Source organism: Equus quagga, unplaced genomic scaffold, assembly GCF_021613505.1.
Source record: "Equus quagga isolate Etosha38 unplaced genomic scaffold, UCLA_HA_Equagga_1.0 146_RagTag, whole genome shotgun sequence".
Classification (NCBI taxonomy): Eukaryota; Metazoa; Chordata; class Mammalia; order Perissodactyla; family Equidae; genus Equus; species Equus quagga.
The window spans coordinates 3,571,700-3,587,140 of record NW_025796728.1 but is presented as its reverse complement, the minus strand read 5'-3'; the positions used below and the strand labels follow the sequence as shown (position 1 = coordinate 3,587,140).

The window sequence follows — 15,441 nt, the reverse complement described above, 5'->3', positions numbered from 1 at the left end:
TTACTGACCTAGTGCTAGATATCATTATTTAATGTAATAAATAGTACATGTATTACTACCTCATGAATTTATATTTCTAATATTTTGATCCGATTTTAATATAATTGCTTTCTTTTGCAATTCTGATTAATTTATGTTAAGCACCAAAACCTTCTTCTGAGAAAGCATCTACAGGCTTCATCAGATTGCCAAAGGAATCCTTGGCACAAAAAAAGTTAAGGAGCTCTGTACAGAGCATTGCTGCATTTTCTGTGGATGTGACACAAATGGCTAGAACTCACGTACCCTAATGCAGTATTTCACAAGCTGAAGAATTGTACAGGTTTTTTCACAGGAAGAAAGTTATGGAGGGATCCATAAAATCAGATATAAATCCCCTTGTGTCTATAGATTTAACATGACTATAAAATTAATATGTATAAATTAAATACAAACAAAACTACAAAGCTAATAAAATTTAAATTAATTATATTAATGAATTAATATTGACATTGTTCTGATAAAACACCATGAGGTACAAGTTCTTCTGCATCTGGGAAGCTTATATTATTACCATGTGTCCAGCTGAGTGTGTCAGTCACCATTTTTCTCTATTTGAACTGCCACAGAGACATCCTTTGTACAATATGCCAGTACATACTTTGTTCTGGGATTGAGAAGAATATCTATCAAGTCGGCCTCTGTTCCTTTCTTGATGGCTGGCAAATGCCTGCTGAAATAACTCTAGGCCCAAGATGGACCTGCTCCTTCCTAAGATGTCATGTCAGTAAACTGAATCTTAGATAATGTGCATGTTGCTGTAAATGCTCCGATTGACCAGAAATGCAGGGCAAATATCCAGTCCACCAATTCCCAAATGCCAAGCCAACTCTAGGCTCTATACATATTTTCTTGTTCCTTCTCACTCCAAACAAGGCTGACTATGTGATCCCAGTCAATCAGATATTTTCCATTTTTCTCTTTCTGTTCTTTATTCTTTATCCTATAAAAGCTTCTGCCTGCTGCCCCACTTTGCAGGTCTTCAAAAGGAGACTGCCCATGTCATGAAGTGTTAAAGTTTACTTGTATCACCTAAATCGTCTTCTTTAATCATTTTTTAACAGTCTAAGCAATATAGCTTAGCAGTAACATAATCACAAATAGAAATTCAAACACGGGCACCAAAATTGCAAATCAGTGCTTGTTGTAAGATGGTTATCCAGGTTATTAATTATTTATTATTATCATTGAAATGAAAGCATACGTTTAATAAATTCTTTTTTTTTTTTTTTGAGGAAGATTAGCCCTGAGCTAACTACTGCCAATCCTCCTCTTTTTGCTGAGGAAGACTGGCCCTGAGCTAACACCTGTGCCCATCTTCCTCTACTTAATACGTGGGACACCTACCACAGCATGGCTTTTGCTAAGCGGTGCCATGTCCACACCCGGGATCTGAACCAGTGAACCCCGGGCCGCAGAGAAGCAGAACGTGCAAACTTAACCACTGCACCACTGGGCCAGCCCCTAAGAAATTCTTATAGAGAATTCTTGGATTCCCCAGAACACATCTGAGGCCCCTCAGACTGCACATGGAGAAATACTGTCTAATAGCACAATAGGAATGACAAGGATACAACTCTCATGCATGTGTAAGCCATTTGCCCATCCACACTTTCACATAGAAAGACAGACTCCCACTCCAAAACACATAATAATCTATAGTCAATAATCTACAGAAGTGGGTACACGACCCTGAGGGCAGTAGAAATGACTTTTGAAGAATATAATGAAGACATCCAGGGTTCCATTCCCAACAGGATTAAAAAATGTCAAGAAAAAAGGAGAAGAGCCTTTACCTGATTTCAGATGTCTAATTAGACCCCTCTTCCAAAATACCCCCTTGGATAGTTTCCTGATGAATAGTAATCCAGGTAAAACTACAAGACTTGCTCTGATCCTCTTAGCTTCATGTTCTTGCAGAGTTCACTTTCTTTTTTTTTTTTTTAAGATTGGCACCTGGGCTAACCACTGCTGCCAATCTTTTTTTTTTTCTGCTTTATTTCCCCAACCCCACCCCCACCCCGTACACAGTTGTATATCTTAGTTGCAGGTCCTTCTAGTTGTGGGATGCAGAGTTCACTTTCAAACTAATAGAAATACCATGTTAAAAACACAAAGCTATGAAGAAAGAAGAACCTTAGGGTTTCGGACTGGTGTATTAGCTTTCTACACTCAGCAAATTTTAAGTATGCGTTTAGGGCATTTTGGTACAGAGTTATCAGTGCTAAGAAATCACTGCTTTTTAGACAGCTTCACTATCATGATCCAAGTCATTTTACCTTCAGAAGAGAGACTCTGTATAGTTCACTGAGGAAAAAAATGAAATCTAAGGTGAATGCCCATTATTAGGAGAATGGCTAAAATAAATGATGGTATAATGACAACATGGAATATTATTCAGTCATTGTAACAATGAATTAGAGATATTTACATGAAGTATTCATGAAGGAGAAAAACATTATGTTGAAAAATATATGTAATAAACATGATTCCATTTTTTGAAAAACAAACAATGACAAAAATATCTCTATATGTATGTTATTCTGTGTGAATACATGTTTATATATGATTGTATGGCATGAAGAAAGCTATAAAATTATACGCTCTAGGTTGTTAACATGGGTTAACTGTGGACAGGAATAGGGTAATATGATGCAAAAGGAAGGAGAAAGGATAAAGTGATTTATGAAAAAAAAAGAAGACTTCTATTTTAAAATAATATATACAATATAATAATATTTATGTATTATAAAAGGAAGAAAAATCAACTCCCAATGTTGGAGGAAATGAAAAAGAAACATTAGAGTAAATAAGGAAGGTACAAGTGATTGAGAGGTAGGAAGCACTTCCAAATGGCACAGTAAGATCCTCCAAAAATATGTTCCTCCATAAAAGTAGTAAAAACACTGGGAAAAAATTATCAAAATCAAATTTTTCAGAACTTAGGAATTTAACCAAAGGCTTGCATCAATTAGAGGAACATTTATTCAAGAAAAATGACTGAATCACAATGAGAACCATGCCTTTGCAGCATTTTAACTTGTCCTCTTCCTAACACCCTCTCCCTACTTCTGTTGTGGCCCTGAAAACCAATGGCCTTGCAACCATGGTAGCTATGAAAACTAGACACCTAGGAGATGATAGAGGGGGAAGAAACGGTTTGAAGCTCCCCCAAAAGGCATCCCCAGAGAATTGTCACCATTCAACCTATCTGGAAGCCCCTGGAAGGGATCCATTCTCACAGTTTGTCTTCATTTGACTTGACTCAGCACTTTCTCTATGCAAACAGTTCTATTCCAGGACACTTGTCAAAAACAACCTGTGGCAATTGTTTAACATCACAGCTACCTGAGGCAAGAGTACCTGTTGGAAATGAGAGGCTGACCAAAACACTTAAAAGGAAAAACTGGAGAATGAGATGTTCAAAGGGGCCTTTGATAGGCTCTGACATATTCCATTGGGATCTAGAAGGCCAGGGCTGTGCCCATATCCCAGAAAGATATGAGAAGCCAGTCACAGAAGCCGTATATTCATTGTTTGATGTCCTTTATATGAAGTGTTCAGAACAGACAAATCCACAAAGACAGAAAATACATTAGTTTTCGACACAGGCTGAGGAAAAGAGGAAATGAGGAATAATGGATACAACATTTCTTTTTGCAGGGATGAAAATGTTCTAAAATTAGTTAGTGGTAATGGTTACACAACTCTGTGAATATATATTAAAAATACTGAATTGTACATATTAGAGGGTGAATTTTATGGTATGTAGATTATATCTCAAAAAGTGGGGGTTTTTTAAGTAAAAGTGAGGTCTGATGCATTTTCATCTGACATAGAATATTTAGGAGCTGGTTACCAAAGAGCATAATGAGAGAACAGAACACTTTAAGCTTTCAGCAAATTAATCTACTCTGTTGTCATTTTAATTCCTGATCAGAGTTTCTAGGTTATTTTATTGTGTGCTATATTATTTTTAACTCAAACGCTCTTGGTTGGTCAAAGAGTTTTTCCCTTTCCTTAAAATTTAATTTATGTTTGAACACATAAAATATATGAAGAGAAAACGTGAAAATAAAAACCCAAATGCAGAATGCAACCTAGAAAAATCCCTTGCTGAAATATAGCATGAAAGCTAACTATGGATCTTTTCCCTTTCCATATTACAATTAGTTTTCAGAACACAATTAATGAAACTCCAGAAGTAACAGATGTCACATAAAGCCTATTCCACATTTACAGAGCCCAGCTCTGCCACACAGTGTAATATGGAGGAATTTGTTCCAAACTGCAGTATTCTACGCTTTAGCATGATCTTAAGGACCCCTAGGAGGAAAGGTCTTAAAGGAAGGCGATTTCCCAGTACCTTTTGCCAGGAGTTCTCCCTTTGGTTTCCTACCCAGGATATTTGGGTAGGACAGAACGTCTGGCCACTTTATTTTTGGACTGCAGTGGACTTAAATAGCTTTTACACATGCCAGGAATTTAAAATGACATTTTAACTAGAGAATAATAAAAAAGAGAGATAAAAACAAATTCTCTGCCAGGTGTTGGTACAGATACAAGACATTCAATGATACTTTAAGTAAAATTGATTACACAAATATCAAGTGCAGAAGTATGATTAGGCATCACCAACCAAAAGTAATGAGACATTAAATTTTTGAAATGACCGTAGTTCATTTATTTATTCATTCAACAAATATTTTATTGAGCCCTGGCTATACAGCAGTAAACAAAATAGACTTCTCTCCTTACTGTCCTGGAGCTTGAAATTTGCTCAGTAATGCTCCTGCTACTGCAAAAAGAACAATAAAATTAAATGAGGAAGGTGAAATACTTGAAAGAGTATCTAGGAGTCGCAAGATCTGAATCTCTATTCCATGTCTACTGATTACTAGACCAATGGTATTGGATATGTCAACTTAATTTCTCTAAGCCTCAATTTCATACCTTGAAAAATGGTGTATATTACCTGTCCTGCATACCTCATCAGTATATTATAAGGACCGCAGAGAAAATACTCAAATTATGCCCTGAAAACTACCAAAAGCTCTATAATGACAGGCTAGTAATATTACTGAAATGTATGAACAACTATCAAATCCCTTCAACAAATAATTTTAGTTAATATAGACCATCTCCTGCAGATCTGTGTGGTCAGATGGTAAAGCTCAGTGCTAACTGTCAAGTACATTAACAACATAGAATGACACACATTCAAAGGTTTTGACTTTTCTCCATTTAATCATTCTAATTTCACCTGGATTTCCTTTCCTTGTCAAATTACATTCATATTCTCAAGCAATGTTCCAACCATAGGAAGAAAAAATGAGTCAAACAGATTTCCATCAAACTTCCAAAATGGGCAACAAGTACCATATGTTTCTTTACTCTTCAGGGTATGTGTTTGTCACCTCTACTTGAATCTTAAATGACAGAACTTTCAAAATAGAGACAAATCCACTTAGTAAAAGACAATAACAACTGCTGTAACGGCAGCCACATCAACTGGACTGAATTTTTGCTTAAATTACTTATGCACTTCTGATGAAAAACATTGCCCTTAAGAATAATGAAGTGCTTAAGATATGACTAAAATATTAAGAACCTCAAAATTAAACTCATGAGGAAAATTAATTTTACTTGGCGTAATTCAGGTTTGCAGTATTACTGTCAGGTAATGAACACGAATCCGTATGAATCACTGGTGAACACCAAGCCTTAAGAAACAGTTAATACCTATAGGTACTGTGTGAAACAATGGAATCCAAACAATCTGTCTCTTTGGGGCTAGAGAAATAGAATAATCCTGCTTTTCTTCAGACACTGGCAAACATGTACTGTGATAGCTAAGAATCAGCTTAATTCTTCCCTTCCTGGCCCAGAATGAAAATAAATACTCTGTCTTAGACCTACGATGCAATTTCCCTTTGTGGGTTTTCATGAAAGAGGGAGGAACAAATAAGAAAATGATCATGGATGGATGGACTTTGTATAATTTCAATCACATAAGCTTGTTTTAGGAAGTAGAAAATAAAAATCAAGACAACTGCAGAGAAAGGTCTTACAGTGACTGCTCTGATCACATTTCATCGGTGCTAACTGGATCAGAGCGGAAGCTCTTTGTCACTTTCCACACAAATCCACCCCCACCAGCACTCTGGAAGTTTAACAACTTGACTAAAAACCTGAGAAGTATCGAGGGATGGAGTCACATGCCAGAGCATATTGTCTGCCACCATCTAACTGGCCCCATCTCCACATTTTCTGTCTTCTTGCTCTCTCCCAGCTCTTTTTCTGGAATAACTGACAAATCGTTCCATTTGTCCTCGTGCAAAAGTTTCACACATGCCACTTTCCTCACGGTGTGCTTATTGTCAGCCACCAACACGTAAAATAAATTGTACACCAAATAAACGAGGGAGAAGAGGGAAGTAAGGAGAAAAGAACACATGGATACTTCCAAAGCACCCGGGAGGACAGCTCCTGTTAAATCACTTGGCATTCTATTGTAGAACTGGGAGCCCTCCCACCCCGAGTGACAGAATAAGTAACTTACTTATTAGTTTAACCATCTCAAAATAAGTAACTTAAAACTTCAAAACGGAAGCACACTTTCAGAGGTGAACCACCACAAAATCAACCCCGCTAGATTGGGGCAAGCAGCCTAAATTTTCATGCCTCAGAAATGTTAAATGACATTGACACATTTTCATTACTTACTCGCGTCCCTATCTGAACAGCTGAGCCGACGCCATTTCATATTTAGGAACAGGGCACTCAGCTAGACCGGTCAGATAGCAGAGTGGAGCTTTGCCTGAGTGACCAATAAGATTGTGAATTAAGAGCATCGGTTGCCACACTTAAAAATCTACCTCTGGGTTCCACAGACATCAAAGGACGCTCGCATTCAGCACCTTCAGACTTACTTGTGTTCCTGTGGTTGTGGTCCTCTGGGAAAGAAGCATCCGTGGTCCAGGCTGGAATGTGTTGGCTGGGATGTGCAGTGGATGTCACAGGGCTCTCGTTATAAACTGTGTTTGTAAGAATAACATCAGACACTTGGACTTCACCATCAGTGACCAAAGGCTCACTCCCATTTGATTTAAAATAGGCCTTTTTTAATGTTCCTAAAGACAAAAAATATATATTTTAAAACACTACTAAAAGCATTTATTTTAAAAAACTTATTAAGAAAACTCTAGAGCTACTTTCCAAAGTCTTATTCTACCCAGGCAAACACAAAGAAAAGGATGATGGCAAGCACGACGACCCACTTCACTAGGACAGCCAGGAGAGTGTCTCCTCTACCACAAATCACATAACCCTGTGAAGAAACTATTGCTTTCTCAAGAGCTGATAGAAACTGAGTCTCCCGTCTAGGTTCTGTGTGTCCAAAGAATTTAGGGCAATTCCACCGCGCCTGAGACTCACCAGAAATAAATAAAATGTGGTGAATCTTACAGTGTTTCCTCCCCGCTTTCTGTTTCTCAATTTCACCCATCACTTTATGCTACTCAGTACTCAGGACATAACATACACTCTCTACATCTCTCTATCTGCCACCAAAGGACACAATAGTGTCTGCTTAGCTTCAGTCTTATATTTCTCCACATTTTGCAGTGAATTTCAGTAAACTATGCATAACGGAAAAATAGAAATAACAGGGCTCATAAATTTACCTAGACTTATTTCATAGAAACCAAAATAAAGTAAAACTCTAATTCCAGCAAAACTAAAAGAAGAAACTACATTGTTTTCATGTTTGACTAGAAGCTATAAAATATAATTATAGGAAATAAGAAATAGTCATTCAACTAATATTATCAACTGGTCACTTTCAAGGTATTCATTCATTGACAAAATAGTCAAACCTAAGATTATTGGGAATCAGCTAGCTTTAGCTTTAGGCAAAAACTTTTAAAAACTTCGAAAGAGATGGTGTATTTTTAACTCAGTCAGAATAGACAACTGACTGTTTCCAAAATACAGCCCTGAAGTTGAGTATGTCACTAAAATAAATGAGTGTGATATTGATCCATTATAGAAATACTCAAGGGAGATCTTTTTTCTAAAAGTGCTTACAGTGAATGCTGTAATTGGCTCTCAGATTTCCAAACAGCCATGGACCATTAAAAATAAAAGAAATATAAATAAAATGTTTAATATCAGTCTATGGAAAAAATTTCTCTACATGTGCTTGACACTTGGAAAATATTAACTACAAATCAAAATAGAAAAGCAGCTGTTTTCTAGCTAAGGTCAACAGTTTCATCTGCCAAAGGATTCTAAATAAAACAGGGGAGCGTAAAAGCTAAATCGTGACCATGTGGTACAGGTAACACCCTCTCCAAACTGTCTGTGTGATTACGAGTAAATATCAAATGCAGAAGGTGAAATAAAAGACTTCATTTCATTGGTTTTGAGTTTTAAAATGATTTAGAATTTATCCTAGATCAAAATAAATGTATGTGATAGATTTGATTACTATATAATACATACTTCATTCATACAGAAAAGTTTACTAATATCAGTTAGATATAATCTAATCAATTGGATATAATTTTATTTTCACCCATTTGTTAGTTGGTCTCTTCTTTCTTTATTTTGGCATAAAGAGACTTTTCATATAACATGTTATTTCCACTAATGTGGCTGGAATGAGTATATAAGGAGCAGAGAGTTGATTTATTTATCATGCTAACTCTGTGAGTGAGCATCTGGCTCTGTCAACAGACTTTTAGCAAATGCCAATTCCTCACAGTGATAGCCCTGAGTAATTCACTCAAAAGAGGATCCTTGTATAATACATTCTAACAGTTGTTCTTAACATTTCGTTTGTAATGGTTAGCCTTATTAACACTCTTTCCTTTATCTTTTTCATCTAAGCACGGTGGTGAAAGTGTTAATAAGATCTGTTGGCTCTAAGAAGTCCTTTGAAACACTGACTTTCTTAGGAAACTCTGACTCATGTAACAATTTCCTAGAAAAAAGGCAGCTTCCTGCTCTTAAACTCTACATATCAAAGCAAGTTGGCAGAATAGAGATAAAGACAATAAATGATATATGATAGCTGCTGGAGCTAAAGTCCCTAAAGTATATTTTTGAGAGATAGACAGACAGATTGACAGAGAGCGGGAACAAACCTAAAGGATGTGTCTTTAAAAGCCTGAATTCACTAAACAATTTGTTTTCAGGCATCTCTGGAAACTGATCAACTCTCAACTCACAGTTGTTCATCTGCTATGCATTTTTTAAAAAGCACAAAATTAGAACTCAATAAGACTAAATACTCTCCAGCTACACCATGACCAGCTATAAAAATGCTGAGAGTTATTAGTCTGAAGTAGAGTGTTCATTCTTCCAGTGTTGCCCCATCTTTTTCCACATTCCTATTTTTGTAGTGCTGTAGTTAAAAGTGCAGGTTCTGGGGCCGGCCCGATGGTGTAGTGGTTAAGTTCGCGTGCTTCACTTTGGTAGCCCGGGATTGGCAGGTTGGGATCCCAGGCAGAGATCTACACACCACTTGTCAAGCCATCTGTGGCAACATCCTACATATAAAGTAGAGGAAGACTGGCACAGATGTTAGCTCAGGGCCAATCTTCCTCCCCAAAAAGAAATTTTTTAAAAAGTGCAGGTTCTGCAGCCTGACCACCTGAGTTTAGATCCCATCTCTAGTACTTGCCAACCCTGAAACTTCGGGCAACTCTCAACATCCATAAAATAAGGAAAATAAAAGTACCTCCCTTATGGGGGTGGCCATCAGGATCAAATTAGTCAATACGTACATAAACACTTGGAACAGTTCCTGGCATACAGTAAGTTCTCAATGTCAGTCATTACTACACACTGATAGTAATGAAAATCAAATTGTCTTCCTTGGGGCTACTAAGGTACTTTTAAATAAATACCAATTTTCTTTTACTATAAGTGCCACTCAGCCATCAAAATGGCTAAGGAAATTTTCAAAAGTGAGTCACTTTATCCACTTTTAGAATGAAAGAACGGTGGCTCTTTCATGCTACGTTAATAAGAGCAGGCCACATTGTATCAAGGTTATATGGCTCAAAAGTGTTTCAGCTCTATCACACAGCTCGATTTAGCAATGTTTGAGAAATAGTCCATAATTCCAATAATAGTAGCCAAGCTTTACTGATCACTTACAATGAGTGGGTTGAACACCAAAGTAGGCAAAATAATGCTCCCCCAAAAATGTTCGCATCCAGTCAGAACCTGTGACTGTGAACCTGTGAATATGTCACCTTACAAACCTTACATGGTAAAATGGATGTTGCAAATGTGAGTAAATTAAGGAATTTGAGATGGGGGAATTATCTTTGATCATTCAAGTGAGCCAAGGTAGCAACAGGGTCCTTATAAGCAGAAGAGGGAGGTGAGAGAGGGTGTATCAGAGTCATGCAGTGTGAGAAAGACTCAATGGGCTCATTTTGAAGATAGAAAGAGGCCACAAGCCAAGAAATGCGAGAAGCCTTGAGAAGCTGGAAAAGGCAAGAAACAGATTGTCCCCTAGCGTCTCCAGAAGGAATACAGCACTGCCAACACCTTACTTTCAGCCAGTGAGATCTATTTTGGACTTCTGACCTCCAAAACTCTGAGGTAATATATTTGTGCTGCTTTAAGCTACCAAGTTTGTGATCACTTGTTACAGCAGCAATAAGAAACTAATACAGGAGTCTTGTTAAGTATCCTCACTAAAGGCATCTACTGAGTTAGCCTTCCAAAAATCCTATGAACACAGGGGCTATTATTAACTCTTCTGTATGGAGTTTCAGAGAGAAGGAAACTGAAGCTTACAAGAGTTATTTAAGTTATCCAGTAATTGAATTGGACATGACACATACACCCACACCCACATCCACTTCTCACTTTGGACAAGGTATACAGGTTAAAAAAAATCAATCATCATAAGCACGTAAAAAAACTATCTTCCTATGATGTGAGTTTAAAATTGATTCCTTGTCTTTATATCTCGAACCATGTGGTAACACATTTACTTTGCATTTTCTATGTGCCAGCAACTTTGTATCTACTCTCTGCTGAGATCACAAAATTTAGCAAGCAGTTCTTATCATCACATGTCTACAGATTAGTTGAGACAGGCATGCAGTCTAAAAATAGGAACCATGCTACAAGTGCTTTGAGAATGAAATCCATAGGACAATCTGGTGACAAAAGTAGAGAAGTAGCTGTCATTCCATTTGAGAAAGTCAGGAAAGGTTACTTAGGGGAGAATGATCTTCAATGTGAATCTTAACAGATGATTAGGGATTTTCTAAGGTTGAGCAAATATTTGTGGGGAAGAGGGAGGTGGGGTAATGGAGAATGGAGAACTTTCTAGACAGCACACAGAGGGGAAGATACACAAAAGCCTAGCAGCAAGTAATTAAACATGGCGAACACACAGGAGACTGGCCAGAGAAAAGGCTGGAAAGCGAGTAGAAGCCAGACTGGGAAGGGCACTTCCTGTTAAAGATTTGGAATTGATCTTGTTGTGATGGAGCACTTCTGAAGGGTCTTACACAGGGTGGAACGTAAGAATGGTCACTCTGGCAGCTGGAAAGGGGTCAAGTCTAGAGGACTGTTAGAAGGCTATTGAAGTAGTCCAAGAGGAAAAAGAGTAAGGCCTGACCCACGGCAAAAGCAGTGAGGACAAATGGAAGGTTTTGAGGGAGCTCTCAGGGGTAAAATTGTGAGAATATAAGGGAAAGAGTCAGAGGTCCCTTCAAGGTTTTGATGTGGATTACTGGGTAAATGAAGGTACTCCCAACTGAGACAGGGTGGTAGGCAGTGCTATTCATCATATATTTTCAATTCTCTCCCATTCTACCAGGACACACGCTTGGGTTACATTCTTGGGTCTCATTCTCTGTCGCTTGACATCTTTGATGTCAGTCAATGCGTACAAATCTCCAGGTATAAGATGAATAAGTTCTGGGGATCTAATGTAAAGCATGGTGATTATTGTTAATAATACTGTATTACATACTTTTTTTAAAAAAAGAGCCTCTAGTGCTCTTTTTCTTTCTCTCTGGCACCATAATCACAAAGGTTCAAGATGATGGCTGGTCCATCAGTTTAGTCTCTGAAGGACTCAGTGAGCACAGCTGCCGTGCCATCTTGCAAAGGACGTATAGTATGAGTGAGAAATTGATCTTTGTTGTTTTTAAACCACTAGTATTTGGGGATTATTTTTGTTACACAGTATAGCATAGACTGTTCCAACTGACACAACAGAAAATAGAGAATGAAAAAGAGAATCTGCAGGAACTTACTTTTGTTATTGTTATTGGTGTAAACGCATTGAGTATAAAATGCATGTGAGGGGGCCGGCTCCGTGGCCGAGTGGTTAAGTTCACGCACTCCCCTGCAGCCGCCCAGGGTTCGGATCCTGGGCGCAGACATGGCACTGCTCGTCAGGCCACATTGAGGTGGCGTCCCACATCCCACAACTAGAAGGACCTGCAGCTAAGATATACAACTATATACGGGGCGGAGGGGGGGAGAGATAAAGCAGAAAAAAAAAAAGGAAGAAGAAGATTGGCAACGGTTGTTAGCTCAGGTGCCGATCTTTAAAAAAAAATAGAAAAAAAAATGCGTGTGAAACATTAAGGAGAAAATGCCTAAATCTGGAGCAATCTAAATATTTCCTCCAGAATGCCTTGCCAGACTACTCCCCAAAATTTGTATCTTTGTGTTCCTAGAGCACACACTGCTTGTATCACATATACTCTCAAGTGGAATTGTCTGTTTTCTTGTTTGAAGGTATTTTATGCATGTCTGCCTCTCAAGCACCCAGCAGAATGCTTGGCGCCTGTGTAGGCCTCAATAAATCTTTTTCGAATGTATGAATGATGAAGGAAGTCATGGGAGTGATGACATTGCCAAGAGAAGTATGGGTGTAAAGTGAGAAGAGAGCTTAGGACAGACGCTCTAACATTTAATGGATAGGTAAAGAAAGGCGAGCTTAAGGAGCTGGAGAAAGAGCAGCCAGAAATAGAAGGAAAAGCAGAAGTGATAATATGCAGGCAAAGCAGAAGAGCATTTCGAGAAGAAACGAGTAATCAAGACTGAGCAAGATCCTATCTGGGTGTCACCCGTGAATGGAAGAAAGCATTGCAGGCACTGACTGACAAGGAACATGCTCCTTCTGAATTGGTGTAAACAAACACAGAGAGAAAGAATAGGTTCTTCACTTTAAAGTCTCGTTCAATCACACATTAGTTTCAAATGTTGCATGTTGGATAAAAACACATTGGCAGACTTGGTAAGAACAGATTTAGTAGCATGAAAAGAAGAAAAAGAGGGAAAGATCCGATTGCAGTGAGTTGAGTAGTGGAGAAAGGATAGAAATCATCTGGGGATCTTGTTAGATTGAAAATTCAGCAGGTCTGGAGTGGGGCCCCAGATTCCAGATTTTGCATTTCACACAAACTCCCAAGAGATGCTGATGCTGCTACTCCACAGACTATACTTTGAATACAAGGTTTTAGATTATCATTTCAAAAAGCGTTAGGGCCTGGTCTAGTGGTATAGTGATTGGGTTCGTGTGCTCAGCTTTGGCAGTCTGAGGGTTGCAGGTTCAGATCCCAAGTGTGGACCTACACACCTCTCATCAGGCCATGCTGTGGCAGCATCTCACATACAAAATAGAGGAAGACTGACAATAGATGTTAGCTCAGGGGCAATCTTCCTCACCAAAAAAAGAAAGAAAGAAGGAAAGAAAAAACTTTAGACATTAAGTAAAACATCGGCCTCAATGTTAAAGAAAAACTATTCTCAAGTTTTAGAACCCTCTCTTGATGAATCTGCCCCAGAAGGCTAAAGTTATTAAAGGAACTTGGAGATTTAAATAAGTAAGGTGGAGTCAGGTTATAAAAAATCATAGAGAATCTTAAATTTTTGTTGTAAGGAAATAAGGATCTGGAGGTTTTCCATTTTAAAATGATATTCAAAATACAACATTACAAGTTAGGAAGTTAAGATTCTTATAATTCCAAATTCTTGTAAAAGCCACAAGCTTCTAAGAAATTTGCTAAGAGAAAAACTATATTTAAATTCAATGATCTCTACCTCATCTAGCATTTTTGAAAAGGAAAGTCATTTTGTAGAGGAGTACTTCTCTTGAGTTCAAGAAAAAGTGGATAGTTTACCATATTTCCTATACCCTCCACTACTATAATTCTTTCTTCTTCCTTGCATGGCAAAAATAAAAATTAACTGGCCACCCATAGACTTTTCATCATTTAAGAAAATTAAGAAGATCACTTTAGGCTGTTCTTCATAAGCTTGTGGCTAAAACAAAGCAAATTTGTTTTAGATGTGGATGAGTGCAAGAGCCTGTGAAACCCAGTTTTCAAAAGCCTGGGAAGGAAAAAGTAAGAAGTATTCTAATGAGATTTTTTTGGACCATAACATTGGTAAAATTAAATTGAGATGAACGATAGTTTGCAAAAATCAGTGCAGACCATGCCCCAAAGCAGCACATTTGTAGGACTCTTGCAATAACCTCCCATTTTTTCTTTCTGCTACATATTCTACCCACTTCAACCCTCTCTCCACACAACTGCCAGTGGCATCTTTTAAAAACCTCAACCACAGTAGAATACTACTCAGCCATAAAAAAGAGGAAATCTTGCCATTTGTGACAACATGGATAGACCCTGAGAGTATTATGCTAAATGAAATGAGTCAGATGGAAAAAGCCAAAGACCATATGATTTCACTCATATATGGAAGATAAAACAACAACAACAAACAAATGCATAGACACAGAGAATAGATTGGTAGCTACCAGAGGGGAAGGGGGTGTGGGGAGGGCGAAAGGGGTAAAGGCGTACATTTGTACGGTGACAGATGGCAACTAGATTTTTGGTGGTGAACATGATGTAGTCTACCCAGAAGTCAAAACATAATGATGCACACCTAAAATCAAAACTATATGACTATAAAGTATATATAACTTACATATAAATTATAAATTATAAACCAATGTCACCTCAATTACTCCGACATCCTCACTGTGGAGCTCATGTTTCAAGTGCCACTCCATCAGGGAAGCCTACCTCAGCTCAGACCAGGTTTGGTCCCCTGTCATAGCTCTCATAGCAACTGTCTCTTCCGACATAGGAGTTACCTCTGCCATAATTAATTAATTGTGTGATTATTTTTGATGCCTCTCTCCTTCACTGAACTGTGGAGTCCACGAGGGTAGATTTTATTCAAGGCTGTGCCCAGTGGCTGTAGTACACTGCTTTGCACATAACAGGCACTCAATAAATGCTTGTTAAAGAAATGAACAGTATCGAATTATATCTACAATTCTATTTCTGTTACATGTTTCTCCACATATCAAAATAATTTCATGATAAATGTTGCATA

At 37.9% G+C, this 15,441-nt stretch overlaps 1 protein-coding gene across 3 annotated transcripts in view; it reads right to left on the bottom strand.

Moving 5' to 3' along the window:
• Window positions 1-15,441, bottom strand: part of CORIN (corin, serine peptidase) — a 210,588-nt gene that overhangs the window by 160,113 nt on the left and 35,034 nt on the right. For all 3 annotated transcript variants that reach the window (XM_046649906.1, XM_046649904.1, XM_046649907.1), the window contains exon 3: window positions 6,972-7,172. In XM_046649906.1, coding sequence (XP_046505862.1) covers window positions 6,972-7,172 — 201 coding nt within the window. The remainder of the gene's footprint in view (window positions 1-6,971; window positions 7,173-15,441) is intronic.